General features: G+C 41.4%; 1 protein-coding gene across 2 annotated transcripts; it reads right to left on the bottom strand.

Annotated features, from left to right (window-relative positions):
- Window positions 1-175: 175 nt before the first annotated feature.
- Window positions 176-16,085, bottom strand: ccdc120b (coiled-coil domain containing 120b). Of its 2 annotated transcripts, none has more exons than XM_061042478.1 (10): window positions 15,883-16,085; window positions 9,190-9,289; window positions 6,543-6,673; window positions 5,822-5,923; window positions 5,607-5,727; window positions 5,378-5,437; window positions 4,938-5,091; window positions 4,689-4,790; window positions 3,324-4,361; window positions 176-2,551 (listed from the first exon to the last, which is right to left on the bottom strand). In XM_061042478.1, exons 2-10 carry the CDS (start codon window positions 9,236-9,238, stop codon window positions 2,455-2,457), a joined length of 1,854 nt encoding a protein of 617 aa, XP_060898461.1. In that variant the 5' UTR covers window positions 9,239-9,289; window positions 15,883-16,085; the 3' UTR covers window positions 176-2,454. The 2 variants fall into 2 exon arrangements, with proteins under 2 accessions (XP_060898461.1, XP_060898460.1); XM_061042477.1 differs by having other exon boundaries at window positions 15,727-16,084.
- Window positions 16,086-16,259: the final 174 nt, after the last annotated feature.

Genomic DNA, 16,259 nt, shown 5'->3' with positions numbered 1-16,259 from the left:
GAAAAAAACCTCATACAAGGCCAACATTTAAAAATAAAACCCTCCTATTAATTATATTTAAGATCTCAATAATATAATTTGTCCATGTCAAAACTATACAACATCCACTTTTTGACTTCTAAATGCAGAACATCACTACTTGGATGTCACACAATAATCACGCAAATATGACCCATTGTTTGATTTCAACATGACACTTTATTAAGTAGAATGAATGCACAGTCTCATACATACAGTATAGAGCAGGCCATGTTTAGTCATATCTCATAGGCCTGGTTATAAAGAGAGGAGGAATGGAGAAAACAGCTGCATTTCAATATCTAAAGAAAAATAATAAAATATTGACACATCACACTTCTGAATGAAATGTTTGAAACACATAAATTTCCCACACTTGATGAGAGCTACACAAGATAGCTACAACATGGTATATGTTCATAAATATAATATACTGTAGTTTGAATAAACTTTGCTTCAGAGCTAAATGTATATCATTTATTTTCAACTGAGAGTAATTACAGAGTACATAATATGAAAAATACATGTATGACCCCCAGTGCACAGCTGTTTGGTCTTAGATTTCAGGATTTTACTCACTGGGAGAGGCTGCATGAAACAGGATACTGAGAGAATGTGAACACATCAGACAGCAGAAGAAACCAGGTAAACATTCAACAGTTTGTTGCTGTTTGTAACAGAGTAGAAAACAATTTCACTAAAGACAATTATAAAGAATTACATTCATATGAGTCTCAACATGGCCAAAGATGAAGCACATTAAATGGGAACAAAGTAAAAAGTTTCTGTTCACACAAAGACAAATATTTTCATATTTCTTGAGGATATCCATTATTATTCAGGTTTTTCTGAAGTTGTTCACAGAATGGTTATACAACTGATACAAACTCAGAAACACACAATAACAAATAACTACCCTGGATTTTAAAAATGTAGATCTCTTCTTCATAAAACACAAAACCAAGAAGATGGAATGAGTTCAAATCTAACTAATAAACAATTTAGAAAGCATGAATTGTCATTAACAAATTTACTGGTATGAGACCTGCTCACACCGTCATTCACAACTGCAGCAGCCCTACTCTGTTCACACCACCATCCTCACTTTATACAACCAACTACATAGTGCTCATTTAGGGTCAGAATGAGTGGGAGAGTTTATTTTTGATTAAATACATATTGTATGGTTAGTTTAAAAATTAAACTGTTAGTACAGTAATTAAATATCAGCTTGAAACTCATCAGTACAATCCACACTATATACAGACGAACACTCACAATGACCTTCAGTAGATGTTGGCGAAACCCTTTTCCTAAATGTTTCTCATCTCTCTTGGCGACCATTTAAAAGGGATTTAAGGCTTAAGATGTTCATAAAGTGCTCCATATGACACTCAAAACCGCCAAAACTGAATGCAGAAAAAAAAAAAACAGGTTTTATGTTTTTTAATTATTGTCATACAGTCATATGCTACTGCCACACAGGTCTCAGAACAGCCCTCAGGTTCTTCCTAAAACTGGTCTAAATCAGTCAGCACAAACAGAGCTACATTTGTTAGCCAGCACCAATCTGAATCTAGAAAACTAACAGAAAGGTCATACATGACATCATTTCAAATACCCTAATTTAGTGACATCATGACCTGATTTCAGTTTTTGATTACACTAAGCTCAAAAGGCTCAATGCTAGCATTTCAGGTCACAAGAAAGCACTTTAAAGTTTTCTAACCAAGGTTTCGTTTTGATATTTTAACATTTAGGCACTCCCGTCTGCTACGTCTGTATGCTACAGTTCATGACTCCTGTTTCATTATCAATCATGAAAAATACAAATGGCTGTGAAATTAAAATCAGATGAAGACTGAAGCATTTTTTGTGTTTTTAAGAGTATACAAACACATTCACCAGAATGTAGTTATACCTTTTAATTGATGCGAGCGCCTTTGTATATCACACGAGTAATGAGCAATAAATTACCTCTTGAATATAACGGTTCTTTATATCTCAGAAGATACAAAATAGTGATTTAGAGTTGTATATATTCTGTAAAAAAGTATATCTTGGGAGACTTTTTGGGGGTTATTAGGAAATATTCTACTGCTTGTGTTGAACCAGTAATATCCATATACAGTATGACCATACTGTTGCTAGATAAGTGAAATCCAGTGCACATCCATCAGAACACTAGGTTTGAGGTTCACATATAGTGGTGAGATCAGTTATAACACAGGGAACTTGCCAAGGCTGTTTCACACTGTACATCTACAGTTGTCATTTATTCCAGTCTCTTTCTGCTGAGGTTTCCATGTTTTGATTTTCTGCTGAGGTCACATTGTATCACCTTATCTGTGTTAGTGTGTGACTATCAGAGTCTGAGAGTACCGTGTGTGTGAGGCTACAGTATTTTTACTCATAAAATGTGTGTGTTCTGCTGAATCAGACTAGGGTGCCTGGGTCTGGGCTGGGTTCCTTTGGGGTCACTTCTTGCATCTGTGGATGGGGAGTCTCCTGATAGAGAGAGAACTCCATCGACCTGTGAGGATGGCAGCACAAATCAATACAGCGCTCCACAAACAAGAGGCAGGTAATGAAGGGGGAAACCACAGTGAGAATACATCTGTGGTTACATCATGATATGAAAAGTATGAGTCATGATCAGATTGAGAGTAGAGCTTGGAGATGGGTATCCTGAAGGATTATGTAAGCCCATCTTAAATTAATGAAAGGGGAAATCCCTTCAGTTATTTGAAGGCCCCCTTTGATGCATGCTCACATTTTATCTGCTCAATTGTCAAAGCATTTATTCATATGGCTGCTTTTCTCTCACTCAGGGCAATTCTAGGAAGCCTATAAGTGGAAATTTTTTTTTTTTTTTTATCAGGAGCCATAATAACTAGGATGCTGGGTATGCATTAGACAGACTGCAATGAAAACTGCTGACCATGACAAAGACTAACAAACACCAACATAACACAAGCAGGACTTTCAAAGTCACAGGACGGTGCATGATTTGTTGGAAATGGAGCGAGAGTAAAGCTTCACCCTCTGCTGGAAGTCACGCTGCCAACTTCCAACGAGAAAGATATTTAAGCAAATCTCAGAGGTAAATACAAAGTGAGTGATGACTAAATGTTTGCAAACAAGCATATTTGTATTTGTAATTCAAAAACTGTTAGACTTGAGCCTTCCTTCTGCTCTCATTATGGAAAATGCTTAGCGCAAATTTTAACAATGTATGAGAAAGTATTCAAATTCAGAACTGACGACAAATCCAAAAAAAAGCTTCAAGACTTAGAATAACTCACCTTCCATGCATTGGGTGACCATGGAAGCTGGCTGACTGGGGTATCTGGGATCTGTGAAGGTTGGCTGTTTCCCCTTGAACAGACTGGGCCTGGTGCACCAGTGGGTGGGGGTGCGAGAGACGAGATATTCCTGCCTCCTGACCCTTTGAGGCTGAAGGAGGATATCCAAGGGCATTTCTCAGGTACCAGTCCCTCAGACCCTCCAGAGCGAGCGCTTTATGCAAGCTTCTCGTCGAGTCTTCTGGGGTAGGGAGAGAGAATTGTGGGGGTCTGCGGCTGAATGCGGGGCCAGACAGGTCCGTCTGGTAGGGATGGAGGTTGGGAATGGAGGATGTTGTGGTGCCAGAGGCAGGAAGGGGAGACTCGTAGGCTGACAGCAGGATGCCATCCTGGGTGTGTTGCTGCAAAGGAATAAAGGGCCCACAAGATTTGGTTCTGGTTACTTTGACCCTGCGCAGCTCAGCTTGGGACCCTCGGAGGACCATGGGGCTGTAGGGAGTCGCAGCAGTGGGGAGGTGCACCTGGGAATGGGAAAAGCCGTTGGCATGGGGAGGGACAGCTGCAGTGGAGGAACGAGGAGAAGTCGCGTCCTGCCAGATCCTGCCTGTGGACTGATACAGGTGGTGCTGCACTTGCATCCTTTGCTGTTTCCCCCAAATATAGTCCATCAGTAGCTCATTGTAGCCGCCGCCGGCCCCTCTGCCGCCCATGGAGAGACGCAATTTGGCCTGTTCCACCGAGCTGCCCGCATGTCTCTCTGGGCTTCCAAGGTGGATCTGTCGCAGCTTCCCATCAGTCAGTGTCTCTGAGCTCTTGTAGGGTCCTCCTTTTGGGGGCATCCCGTTTCTAGGAGCAGGATCGTCAGGAAGGCTCGATCTATCCAGCAGGGCCTCAGAGCTGTTACTGCGCCTGGCACGGGAGCTGTATGGACAGCTTCGGCGGTCAGAGGAAGAACCCTCCTGAGCCAGAGGAATCATGTAGGGCACATCCAGACTACCAGACCACTGCTTCAACCCATTACCCCCTGACGTGTCCGACCTAAGACAAAATAAGTACAACAAAAGGGTTACATGAGATGAGTAATCTGAGCAGTAATGGAAAAAGAAAAGAGTGAACATTTAAAAAAAACTGTAACTGTATTTTAAAAATCACTTTAGGGAAACAATTCATAAGCTCAAAAGAAAAAAAACGTTGAGCTCCAACCCTTAATGATAGCTAAATATGACACTAATCGTTGTTATAACCCTGACTCTGTGTCTGCATTTAACTAAGTCATTAAGCCATTTCCAAGCACACAGTTATCGCAGTAGGAGGGAGCTGGAGCTCTGCTACATCAGACAGAAGCAGCACTGTTTCACAGATTACCTGACGTGAACGCTGATTGGAGCAGTCCGAGCCAAAAGAGGAGTGGCTGGAACACTTCTACCTTCAACATTAGATGCACTTCTGGGTAAAGAGTGAGTTGGGCTGTAGAAAAAAAAAAAAGGAACATAAGAGGACATGGGTCTATTTAACATGTACATAGTACAGTTGGTGATAAATGTGTGTAGTCTCAGGCACATGTAGCACAAACAGCGCAGCCTCACTTACAGAGTGCGTTTAAGAGAGAGGTACCTGACAGAACTTGTGACAGAGTTGCGGCGTGTCCTCATCTCATAGTAAATCTCAACTGGAGACAGCTTCCTGCTGATCCTGTGGTCAGGGCTGCCAACAGTGAGCCGAGGCTGAGACAGTGAGCGCTGGTCGGCAGCAACGCTAGGAGACGACTCTTTCGGGGGGGAAGATAACAAAGGTAGTTGTGTTTAAATGAGGGTGACCAAAGATGATGGCAAACACTGATCACTTTCATTAAAAGCACAAAAGCAAAGTATAAAAAAAAATATATATAAATATAGGTCAATACTCTTATTTTGAATTGACAGAAATAATACATACATCCCATGTATTCCCTGTGTGCTCACTACTGTGTGACTAAGTAGAACTTTGAATGTGTAATGTATGTATCCCTCAGAGACGGGGACAGTTCAAACACAATTTGTATTCAGCTGACTCACCATTGTCATGGGATGTGGAATCTGACATGGAGCTTGTACTCTCTGACATGACAGTGTCCTCTGTAAGACAACAAAACATCCAGGACACAAATAAAGCAGATACATCTATTATCTTTGCTGAGCACAAGTGCAAAGCTTAGTGTTTATTTGGAAAGCCTAACGTTTGAATTTTTTAATGAATGGTTTATTTTTCTATGAGGGTATAGTAATAGGCGCTTTGTAAATATACCTGTGTGACAACCCCGGTGAACTGTCCTCTTGTTGTTTGGTACATTTCGGTCCGATTCTGAGTGTCTATACAGAGCACCCGTGAATATGGCTTTCATCTGCTTCCTTTGGGCAGCCTCGTCCTGCAGCCAGGGACAGCCAGACGTGTTGACCACAAATACACAAAGAGCTCCAGCCACTGCGTACACACAATTGATATTCAAGGTGTTGACTTACCTCTGCCTTGGCATTGGGCGGGATGCCAGCTCTGCGCTGCACCAGTGGGGGGTTCTCTCCCGTCTCCAGGGGGAAAGAACGTGGCAACTTCCCAGTAAGCTCCTGCAGAGGACATCCATTAGCTTGCAGTAAGTAAAATCCATCTTCACGCTGACTGTGAGTGCCCAAGTGTTATATTAAATGATACCACTTAACAGATTACTCTAAGCCTTAATAAAAACACCCTTTAAGTATTTTGCTGCACTGAAATGGATAAGCCAAAAATCATTTCATTTTCTACCACTATTTAGTTAAAGCTGCAACAGAATATCTGCAGTTGAGCAGTGATCAAACCTCTTGCTACTCGCAAATTAGACAAGACAACTTGTGAATCTAAGAATAGAGCACACAGCAGTGTGTCACAATACATCCGGCTGAAAATAGAGATGAATTAAACAGCTGATAATGAAGTGCTAAAACAGCTGTTTCTTCATCAAGACATGCTGACAAGTGTGGAGCAATCAAGCCAATCCCACTGTACACCACATTTTCAATGATAATTCCCTATTGCTCAACCAGTTACACGTCAGCTCACAGTTTCCATGCAGAATATTCAAAAATACTGTAAGTCTAAATTGTGCTGTAGGCTCTGTACGTGAAAAAAAAAGTTGTGTTGAAAGTGAAACTGAAATGTTTTGACCTGAGCCAGGTGTGTCTACATTTTTCAATTTGAGCTACTCACTGCTTCCTGCAGACAGACATGTTTAAGCTCTCCCACTCTGGTTTTGAGGAGAGCCTCAAGGGCCTGCTTCCTCTCCTGCAGCGCTGCAATCCTCTCAGCCTGCAGCTTGCTGTCCTGGCATCCTTGAACATCTACAGAGCACATCATGTCACACATGCATTGAAAAAAATCTGAAACAAATTGTAAGACTTGCAGTGTCCTACAACCCATAACAAGTTGGGACATTGTTTTAAAATGTAAATAAAAACAATGTGAAAAAAATCTATCAAATGTTGAAACTGAAAAATGTCATTGTTTCTGGATACTTATGTCCCATTTAATGCCAGCAACATGTTTAAAAAGAGTTGGGACAGGGTCATGTTTACCACTCTATTGCCTCACTTTTTGGTTAAACAAAACTTTGTAAGCATTGTGGTGACAGAGACCCCTTTATGTACCTATGAAAGTGGAATGTTGTCCTTTTTTTGCTTAGTGTAGACTTCAGCTGTTCCGGACTAAACGCAGGCCAGTTCAGCACATGTAACTTTACCACTGAGCCTGTTGTACTACAGACAGAGGGCAATTTGATATTGTTTTGCTGAAATAAGCGAGGCCATCCCTGAAAAAGATGTTTACTTGGCAGAATATGTTGCTCCATAGTTCTTGTATATAGTTCGGCCGTAGTGGAGCCTTCACAAATGTGCAAGTCCATACTCAGGTGATCCCTCTCCTCTTTAGACTGAAGAATGAGCGTCCAGGATTTCCAAAAAATAATTTTGAATTTTGGCTCAAAAGACCTCTGGACAGTTTTAACTTGCATCATTGTGAATGAAGTGATGAACTGCTTTCACAGATAATGGCTTCTGGAGGTGTTCCTGAGCCCATCTAGTGTTGTCTGTTTTTATTGCAGAGCCGTCTGAGAGACCAAAGATCACGGCCCCCCAATATTGGTTTTTGGCCTTGTCCCTTGTGTACAGAGATTTCTTCAGATTCTTCAGATTCTTCCAACCTTTATGATATTATGTACTCAGGGGCACGGCTTGTCAACAGGCAACGCAGGCAACTGCTTGGGGCCCCTGAGGGCTCACAGACTTAAACTGAAGCAGTGGCCCAAAATGTGCAAATTTTGCAATGACAGTAAGAAACCTCCATAAGGGGGCCCCATCTGACAGCACTCACTCATGTTGCCCTGCTAAGCTTTGCGTGCATTATTGCTGTGAAAAACTAAAGTTTGTCAATGAAAGTCAACAAAGAAAAATGAAGAAGAATTATCAATCTGTAGAAGAGAAAAAAGAAACAGGAAACATGAGGAAGAGTAGTAAGCATTGGCTTGAAGACATAATGGTGATGATCTCTGGTTGGAGGGCCCCGCCCCCCAATTCTTTTTTACCCAGGGCCCCAACTGACTGTTATGTTAAAAATAATATTCTGAGAGTGTTGCACTCTTTTCCAGCACAGTCTTTGGCAGAGTGGTGAACCTCGCCCCCTCCTTACTTTAGATATACTCAGCCTCCTTGGGGTGCTCTTTGTATATCCCATCACGGTACTTCATTTATTAACTGTGACATTTTACATCAGGTACTTTTTTAAGCATCTCACAACTTTTCCACGCTTTTGTTGCCACTGTCCCAACCTTTTCTAAATCAACATGTTGTTGTCATTTAATTCAATTTGGGCATATCATTTTTCAAAATGTTTTTTTTTTTTCAGCTTTAACATTTGATATGTTGCCTTTGTGCTAGCTTCAATCAAATGCGAGGTTTCAATGATTTAAAGAATCATCACATTCTGTTTCTAATTACATTTTACATGACGTCCCAGCTAACAAGGAAATGGGGTTGTACTTTTTTTAAGGTAAACAAATCCAATGAAAAGACCAAAACCAACAACCTTATTTAAAAGTATTTTTTGAAGATATAAAATATGCATCAGTGCAACCGGTACTACTCCATTATTCCAGTTTAAATGAGGATTTTAGTTTAATTTCAGTCAGCTCTTAAGACAAAATAAAAGAAACACTGTTTTCATCAAAAGCTAAAAAAACAGTCCCAAACAAATGAACACCTTTTTTTTTTTCAGTTTACTCATAACCACAATGCCCTGCTGTTTCAGGAAAATACTGAGCACTTTTTAAAGTAAAAGTGTTCATTTATGACCTCTTCTGTTCAGGCTAAGCAGGGGGGATTGTGGTTTAGAACTATAAACACGGTGAAGAAGTCAGGAGGGAATCATTAGAAATCATTTGGAAGGACACAGACCCGTTCATTGACAGGAAGAGAACGAACATTTTCAACCAATCACTGATGTGAAGGATTCTAACTCTAAAAAGTGACTCTATCAATTATTCACATTACATTAAGATGCATTGCTCATGTTTCTGCTGTTTCCAGGTGGTGGTTTTGTGTGTGTTTCTATGTGTGCTAACAGTCTCTCAGTGCCCTGATAAGATTATCTGACAGCTGCTGAGACAGTAAGTGAAAAAAAAAGGCCTTCACACATGCAGATGTTTTTTCAGCTCGCTGTTCCCATGAAAACACTTTTGTTTTCCTTCTGCTGAACTGTGAGAAAAAAACACAAGCTGACAGATTTGCCGGGCCATTTCAGGCTTGTCCAGACATGAAAGTGTCCGTCTTTACGCTGTGAGTCATTAAAAGTCATTAGTACTCACCAGGAGCCCCTAGACCCATGGATGTGATCAGATGTCCTTTGACCTCCATGAGATGTTTGTGTGGGGACTTTACGACTCACGCTCCCAGCCGCGCCCTCACCTAAGGAAGAAAATAACTGAGATGTGACTTCTGCTGAGACTGGTCAACATTTTTCTTGGGTGCCTCTCGGACCTTGCAGTATCTGCCATTTGTTTTCCCAAAGTGCAGAATCAATGGTTGCTTTTCTTGCCAGTCAGCAATAGATAAGCATGAGTGTCTGATTACACCAGGTACCATAAGGGGGAGCCACTGCACCTCTGTAAAGGGGTCTTAAGCTGAACTCTTGAAAATGTTAAAACATGTCATTAAAAATACAGCTGAAGAAGGAATGGTAGAAATATATAAATCAATTTAGGGAGGTGAAGTCAATCCCTCATATTGTATTTAAAATAATCTATTATCAGTGCAGAAAAAGCTTCAATAATAGAACTTTCAAAATCATATTTGAAAACATGGAAGGCCATATTAAAAACACACATTAAGCCAGTTTTATGGAACATTTAGAAAATGTAAAAAGTTCAATAACAGTCTAATCATAATTAACTTACAGCTTCGGGCATTCTGAATATGAGCACTACTCTAAAATTAGCTCTCTGATTCAATTAGCAACCAATTAATTTGAAAGGAGAAGAAAAAGAGAGACAGGAAAAGTGACATTAATAATTTATGGACCGATACGGAGAGGGAGAAGAAACTTAATCCCTGTGTGTTTATGTCTCAGTAGCTCAATAGCTACTGTTACAAAAGAGAGGGAGCAAGAGGAAGGGAGCCAGGAGGAAAGTGGTGAAATAAATAACAGAGTTGAGAGAAACAACATGTTAAGTAGAGGTTCATGTTTGCTGCAGTCATAAACATTAAGGTTAACATGAAATTGACTTAGCTTTGAGCTATGTTTACTATATTTTGAAGCGTCTTTGTATCACATCATCTCTGATCATTCTACTGAGAAAAATACATTAAAAATGTTTCCTTTATCAAGAATAAGGCCCCATTTAAAAAACACAGGACAACACATAACACATATTCTAAATCAACAGTGATTCATGAACACTTATTCCTACACAATGGAGGTTCATTACAAACAAAGCCTGTTTCCTAATACCCAATAGAGACTTGACATCCAAAAATAGCGATCACATTTTCTGCCAAAAGCCTCTCACTCAACGCCGCTCACAAATCGCTGCCATAAACAAGGATCCTGCCAGTCGAGTGCATCATAAATTGACTTCATTCAACCCACAAACTAGATGGAAGCCCTCGAGGGCTGAATCAAAATGTACCCTTCCAAAGACTTCCTCCAGCATCACATCTTTCAAAAGAAACATTTATCTACCAGTAACTCACAGTCACTGTCCTGAAGCTCTACATATCACTGCCCAGCTTTCTCCTTGGGTCGGTAAGACATAGCGTTCTGTTTTCCTCACTCAAACAACAGAAAGAAAAAAGGCTCACTTGAAGACATACTTGAAATACTTGTTCCCAGTTTGCTCCTGTCCTGGAACTGAACCAGTAACTGCTGTTTGCTCCTGTAAGTGTGAAAACCCACAGCATGCTTGACCTCCCACTGAATGACATGTAGAATCCCTTTCACACGAACAAGGGGCAGAGTTACGACCGACGCTCAGACAAAAGCTCATCACATGAACCCTGTTACACACAAACGAGGCTGTGATAATTAGATTTTAAGATAATTTAATATTCTGAGAATAACTTTCACCTGGAATTTTGCATGTCTCTGTGGACAAACCCTCAGGAGGAGTAAAGAGACGACAGAGACTTTGGTGGTCCTCTGGATGGTCGCTGGGCAGCCAAAAGGCGGCCTGAATGTAGCTTTTTCTGTTACCACAACATTTGCGGAGAAACCAAGTGTTATCCTTTTCACTCACCAAATTGTGCCCTTTGTCTCTTTTAGATCAAACCAACTTTTGGCCTCTGTGCTCTGCATTAACAAATGTTTCGACTATGCAGCCATTACCGCTATAGCTACTTATTGAAGCATAACAATGTAACTTCTGAAAGAACAAAGTACACATTCTTTCTCTTGCAAATGAAAAGTGAAATTCATTCAAAATAAAACCCACCTTTGTTCTCTTTAACCGGCTCAGGGCTTTTCTTCAGCAGTCTTTCTCAGTCTGGTATACCAGGAGCTACTGTTGGCTAATGTTAGCAACACTGCTGTATGGCTGGCATTTCTAAGTCAGAGTGTAAACTTAAGGACACTTGTCTATAGACTTTGTACTTTTGTAGTGTCTACAAAGATTAAATGTCTACAAAAACAGCAGTTTCATCACACTGTTTTGCTTCCAGTGTACTACTGCCAAGAACTAATAACACACCCAGTGTGTATTACACTCTTTGATTTACCATTTACCATTATCACATAATTATATGCTGTTCAGCAAAGGCTACGCAGCAGTTTGGTCCTCAACCTAAAACAATCCTCAAGTGCGTGGTGTCAATACGATTATTTTTCTGCTCCTGATCTAGTCTGAGCCTCCCTGATCTCGAATCTTAAATATCACTGATGTTTGATTTTTATGACTCCAGGTCGGGCTGCCTCCGACCACTGAGAGTGAGCAGACCGGGCGCAGGGTCACAAACATGGCAGCGAATATAAACACAACTGTGCCCCGAGCCAAGTGGAATATATGAAAAGAAGATCAGCTTGTGGAATTATGGCAACAACATGTGTGCCTGTATGTTTCATGTAAGAAATACGAGCTGAGGACTTCGATCATAATTGTTTTTCTTCTGTAGTCATGTATGATGATGCTGCGTTCTGGGCAAATAGTCTAGTGTGTGTGTTCAGCAGATTATAATGTTAAAACACTTTTAGAAATGTCCTTACCGTATGTCTGTGGTCTTGCAGATTAATAAAATAAAGATTTGAAAATTGTCTCCTGTGTAGCCAGCCTAACTGAACCCTATTATTCATCCAGTCAATTCATGTTTGCTGCCTGTACACAACATCCCAGCTGGTAATGGGGTTGTATTTGGTAGCTCTCTCTATGGAGAAGTTTACAACAACAACTTTTTTATTAGGAAAAACAGATTTAAAAAACCCATCAACGGACAATAGTTAATCATTAAGCTGCAACAGGTAGCCCTCATCCCACCACTGAGTCTAACAAATAACACACCTGAGAGGATCTGTAGACTCACAGGATAAAGTTACGCTCTAACTGCTTCAACATCTGGAGTACAGATGTGTGCAGAGCTACAGGTAAAGAAATATGAGAGGGCATCACATTCCAGAGGGAAGCCTGCGGGAGGGATGACGGACAATGAGGAATCAGATAAGAAGAGTCAAAGAGAGCTCCATCAAAGGAAGGATCAGAGGAGAAATAAGCACGAGAGATATGATCGCATCTCAGTCATCAAACACATGTTGACTTAGCATGTGTAAGGGGGATGAGGGATCTCTGGATAGTGGTATAGATAGCACTATGGGAGCCATGCTGATTAAAACATGAGCAGTGTGATGAGAATGAGGCGGCCCTGTGCAGCGGGCATCGCACGAATGCAAATCAGCAAGGAGTTTAATATTCAAGTCCGACAGGCTAAACACTGAAGTCCGTAATGTAGATCCAGTCCTACCGTGTCCACACACAAGGAACAGCACTGCTCTATTTTCATCGAAGAAGCCATACATATTAGATGGCAACATTCGTAGCAACGCTAAATTACCACAGGCAACAGTTTTATATGCAGCTCTCTCATCCCTTGATAAACATGATGCCTCCAAGCTCTTTTTGCTGTCAGCTTTTATCTAACCCAAGACTCCCTAGATCCGGCTCCTGTTGTCAACAACATGAACTGAATATACTCATGACTTACAGAGCAACATGGATTAACATGTAGCAGCAGATTCATACATCAACAACTTTAAATCTGTTGCAAGTGGTAATTCATGCACAACATGTTTCTTTCAACAGGCAATAGAGAGCAGCTGAGATGTTAAAGAGCAGCTGAAATTTCCCCTCCTGCTTTCTACAGACAGGTGAGGCCAGCAGCCCTCATGTTGACGGTTAGTGTTGACACAGCTGCTGCTGTTGTGATCAGACACATGGTAGGCAGTAGGCACAGCAGGGTTACAACTCCAACAAGACTTGTGCAAAGGTCTGGAGACAGTGTATGAGGACTCAAAGCGAGGAAATACTGTTGCAGACGTTTTAGCTTTGAAATATCCATATCAAATGTTGCTATTATTAAGCTGTCAAAGGCATTCTGGTGTGTTTTCTTTAAGCGTCAAACCTCTCTTTGTTCGTTTGTAAAAGAATAGTAACAGGACCTTCATCTACACACTTTATCTGCCATCATCCATTAAACTCCAAGGATGTTGAAATACAACTGATCCCAAGTGGAGGATTTACTGAACCTCCACCTGACCAGCCCCATCCATAGAACTGTGCAGGGCTTATAGAAGCTCAGCTGACCTCAACCCCCTACCTCCCACACTAATATGAGATCCTCTTGTGCTCTCTGTATCCATGAAAAAATGATTTATAACATGCTTATCGGCACAGCCGGACAGCTTAGCTGGGACTGACCAATCACGGCCCTACATTTCTCCTCCCTGGCCCTGACGCTCACCTTTGCACGTTAGACACAACTGGCATGGGTGAAACAAAGCCATCTTGGTGATTGCTATCCACCTGGATCCAGCTAAGCTGAGAGGGGGGGGGGGGGGGGGGAGTAATAAAGAAAGGAATGTGGCTCCAACGTCTGAGGGGATTATTCCTATACATTTCCCCTTCGCTCTGTAACACCTGAAGGGACTTCTGTACAGTATGCATTCAAAACTCATTTAAAGAGCCAGTGTTGCTGTAATCCACCTTGCTTTGGATTTGGGAGAGAGTTCTGAGCTGTGTAAAATGTGCAACCACAGCCTTTAAGGTATCCTTCACAACACACGCATAAGGGCCTGCTCTGAATCGTTTGAGCTTTTCGACTGAACAAATGTGGTGGAATTGTCTTGTCTATTGCACGGCACTACTACTGCTCTGGTGTATTTTAAACAGTTAATAAGGTCTGGGATTTGACTCCCTCAACACACAGACATAAAACCAAGACACTGACTCTAGACGTAAAGACTAAAAGCATGTTTCTGTTTTAACCAATGCAGATAGGTAAAGATAGAGCTTTTCTGAAAGGACCTGAATCCTGACCGTATGCGAGTGTGTTACTTCTCATCAACCCCACCACTGAAGCAGATGCTGAAACATGTCAGTTTATGTCTTTAGGGTGCCGTAAAGAGAGCAGTGACACCTTGCTGTAACAGAAGGGCAAAAGAATATTGTTGTACTTGCACCAATTTGGGTCATGATCCAATTTCTGGCTGTTTGATTGAATTGCAATTCTCAGAGTAGCATGAAAACCACAGGGAGGGCTTTTTTAGAATAGCAGAGTGCCATGCTACCAATTTAAAGATGACAGTGAACAGAGCAGAGAAAAAAAAAACATCCCCCTGAATTACGACGAATCCCACAACAAATGGTCTGTTAACTTTCCCTGCATTAAACACTTTGATCTCATCTCTTGGTAATTGCTTTATCGTCCAAGAAATCACGACCATCCAAAGACAATAACACCAAAAAGGGAATGATCAGCACTTTGAAAAATGCTTGACAGCAGAGTGGAAAATCCTTTTATGAAAACAGAGGTGTTTCCCAGACACACAAAAAAGGTGGACTATAGTGGTGAATCACCCTGGAGGCACTGGCTGACCCACACAACACTATTTGTCTGAGTTTTGTCAGATCCAGACAGCCATCCTTGCTCAGGAATCTGTTAATAATAGGGCTTAACTGCTGCATGAGAACAAGCAGTATTTATGTATGAGAGCAATGAAATCAATAAAGGCACAGCAGAGAAGCTCCAGCAGTGTGGGCTTCTGCTTATTTTGCTCCCTAACGATGCAGTATTAGGGGGAAGTTGTGTATTCCCAATAAGCATGACACATGTTTTACTCACTGGATTCATGTTATTGCAGTGTCAATCCTGGCCATCCACGCATATGTTACTCTGGACAGGCGCGGTGTTAGTCTACACAACACATGTCGTCGATGAAAGAGATACGTTGGATTTCATGTCATACAGTCCTTTTATTTACAGGCGTGTTTTCGAGCTCAGTGTGTAGAGCTTAAAGCATGTGTTCCCACAATAAGCCCGGCAAACTGAGCCTGCAACAGCAACCATCCTGGACCTGCATAGTCTTTTCGGCAGCAGCTCATAATGAAACATGCTGGACTAACTAATGAAAGCAACAACATAAAGCAGGTGTGTCACTCACCCGACCATAACGCTTAATGCATAGGCTCCAAATGATTCATAGCCTACAAACGCAAATATCATTTTGGAGTCTCGTCTGCGGGCCAAGCATTGTAACAACAATAATAATAAAAAAAAAACAAGAATCCAGGTTGTGATGACGGCTATTCATTTAAACGCCCAGTTAAGGATGAGAAGGACATCTTGGAGCAGAATCCCCCTCTTACCACAAAGCATGACCGATGCCTTCGGAGGTCTCCATGGTCCTCTGTAGCAAAACCAAGCCGAGAAAAAAACATTCCTGTGCGGGGACAACAGGACAAAATCCTCCCCCCCCCCCCACCCACCCCCAGGACAAGAGGTTTTAATGAATTAAAACGTACGGTAATTTCTAAAATCACGTCAAAAAAAGAGCCTCGTTCATCGCGGCTCCGTATCCCAATTGTAATTCACCAGCTGCAGCCTCACGACCTCCGCTGTGCTGAAGCCCTGCGCATCTAAGACAAGAATGCTTTCCCTTTTGCACCGGATGAAAAACCCCTCTATTTCACACAGCCAACTGACTCAACACCGTCACAGGAACGATGCCCCTCCCAGATGTGAGGGCTACATGTCTTCAACGTGCGCCAGATAATCCCCGTGATACAAATATTGTTATAATAAATAAATAAATAAAGGCTTGCACTGTTTATGTTTGTATTGCTCGAGTGTGCCTTTCTCCCTTGTTCTAATCAAATAATATTGTCAAGGCAAATTCAAA

The sequence above is a fragment of the Labrus mixtus genome, chromosome 7, assembly GCF_963584025.1.
Source record: "Labrus mixtus chromosome 7, fLabMix1.1, whole genome shotgun sequence".
Lineage (NCBI taxonomy): Eukaryota > Metazoa > Chordata > Actinopteri > Labriformes > Labridae > Labrus > Labrus mixtus.
The sequence above is the reverse complement of the archived record's forward strand: the minus strand, read 5'-3'. Positions and strand labels throughout refer to the sequence as shown.

Coding starts and splice junctions, on each gene's coding strand:
- ccdc120b (XM_061042478.1), bottom strand. CDS start 9,238: ATGGAGGTCAAAGGACATCTGATCACATCCATGGGTCTAGGGGCTCCT. Junction 5,092..5,377: donor TTCCACATCCCATGACAATG/GTGAGTCAGCTG, acceptor CCCCCCCGAAAG/AGTCGTCTCCTAGCGTTGCT. Junction 2,552..3,323: donor GGTCACCCAATGCATGGAAG/GTGAGTTATTCT, acceptor CCATCCTCACAG/GTCGATGGAGTTCTCTCTCT.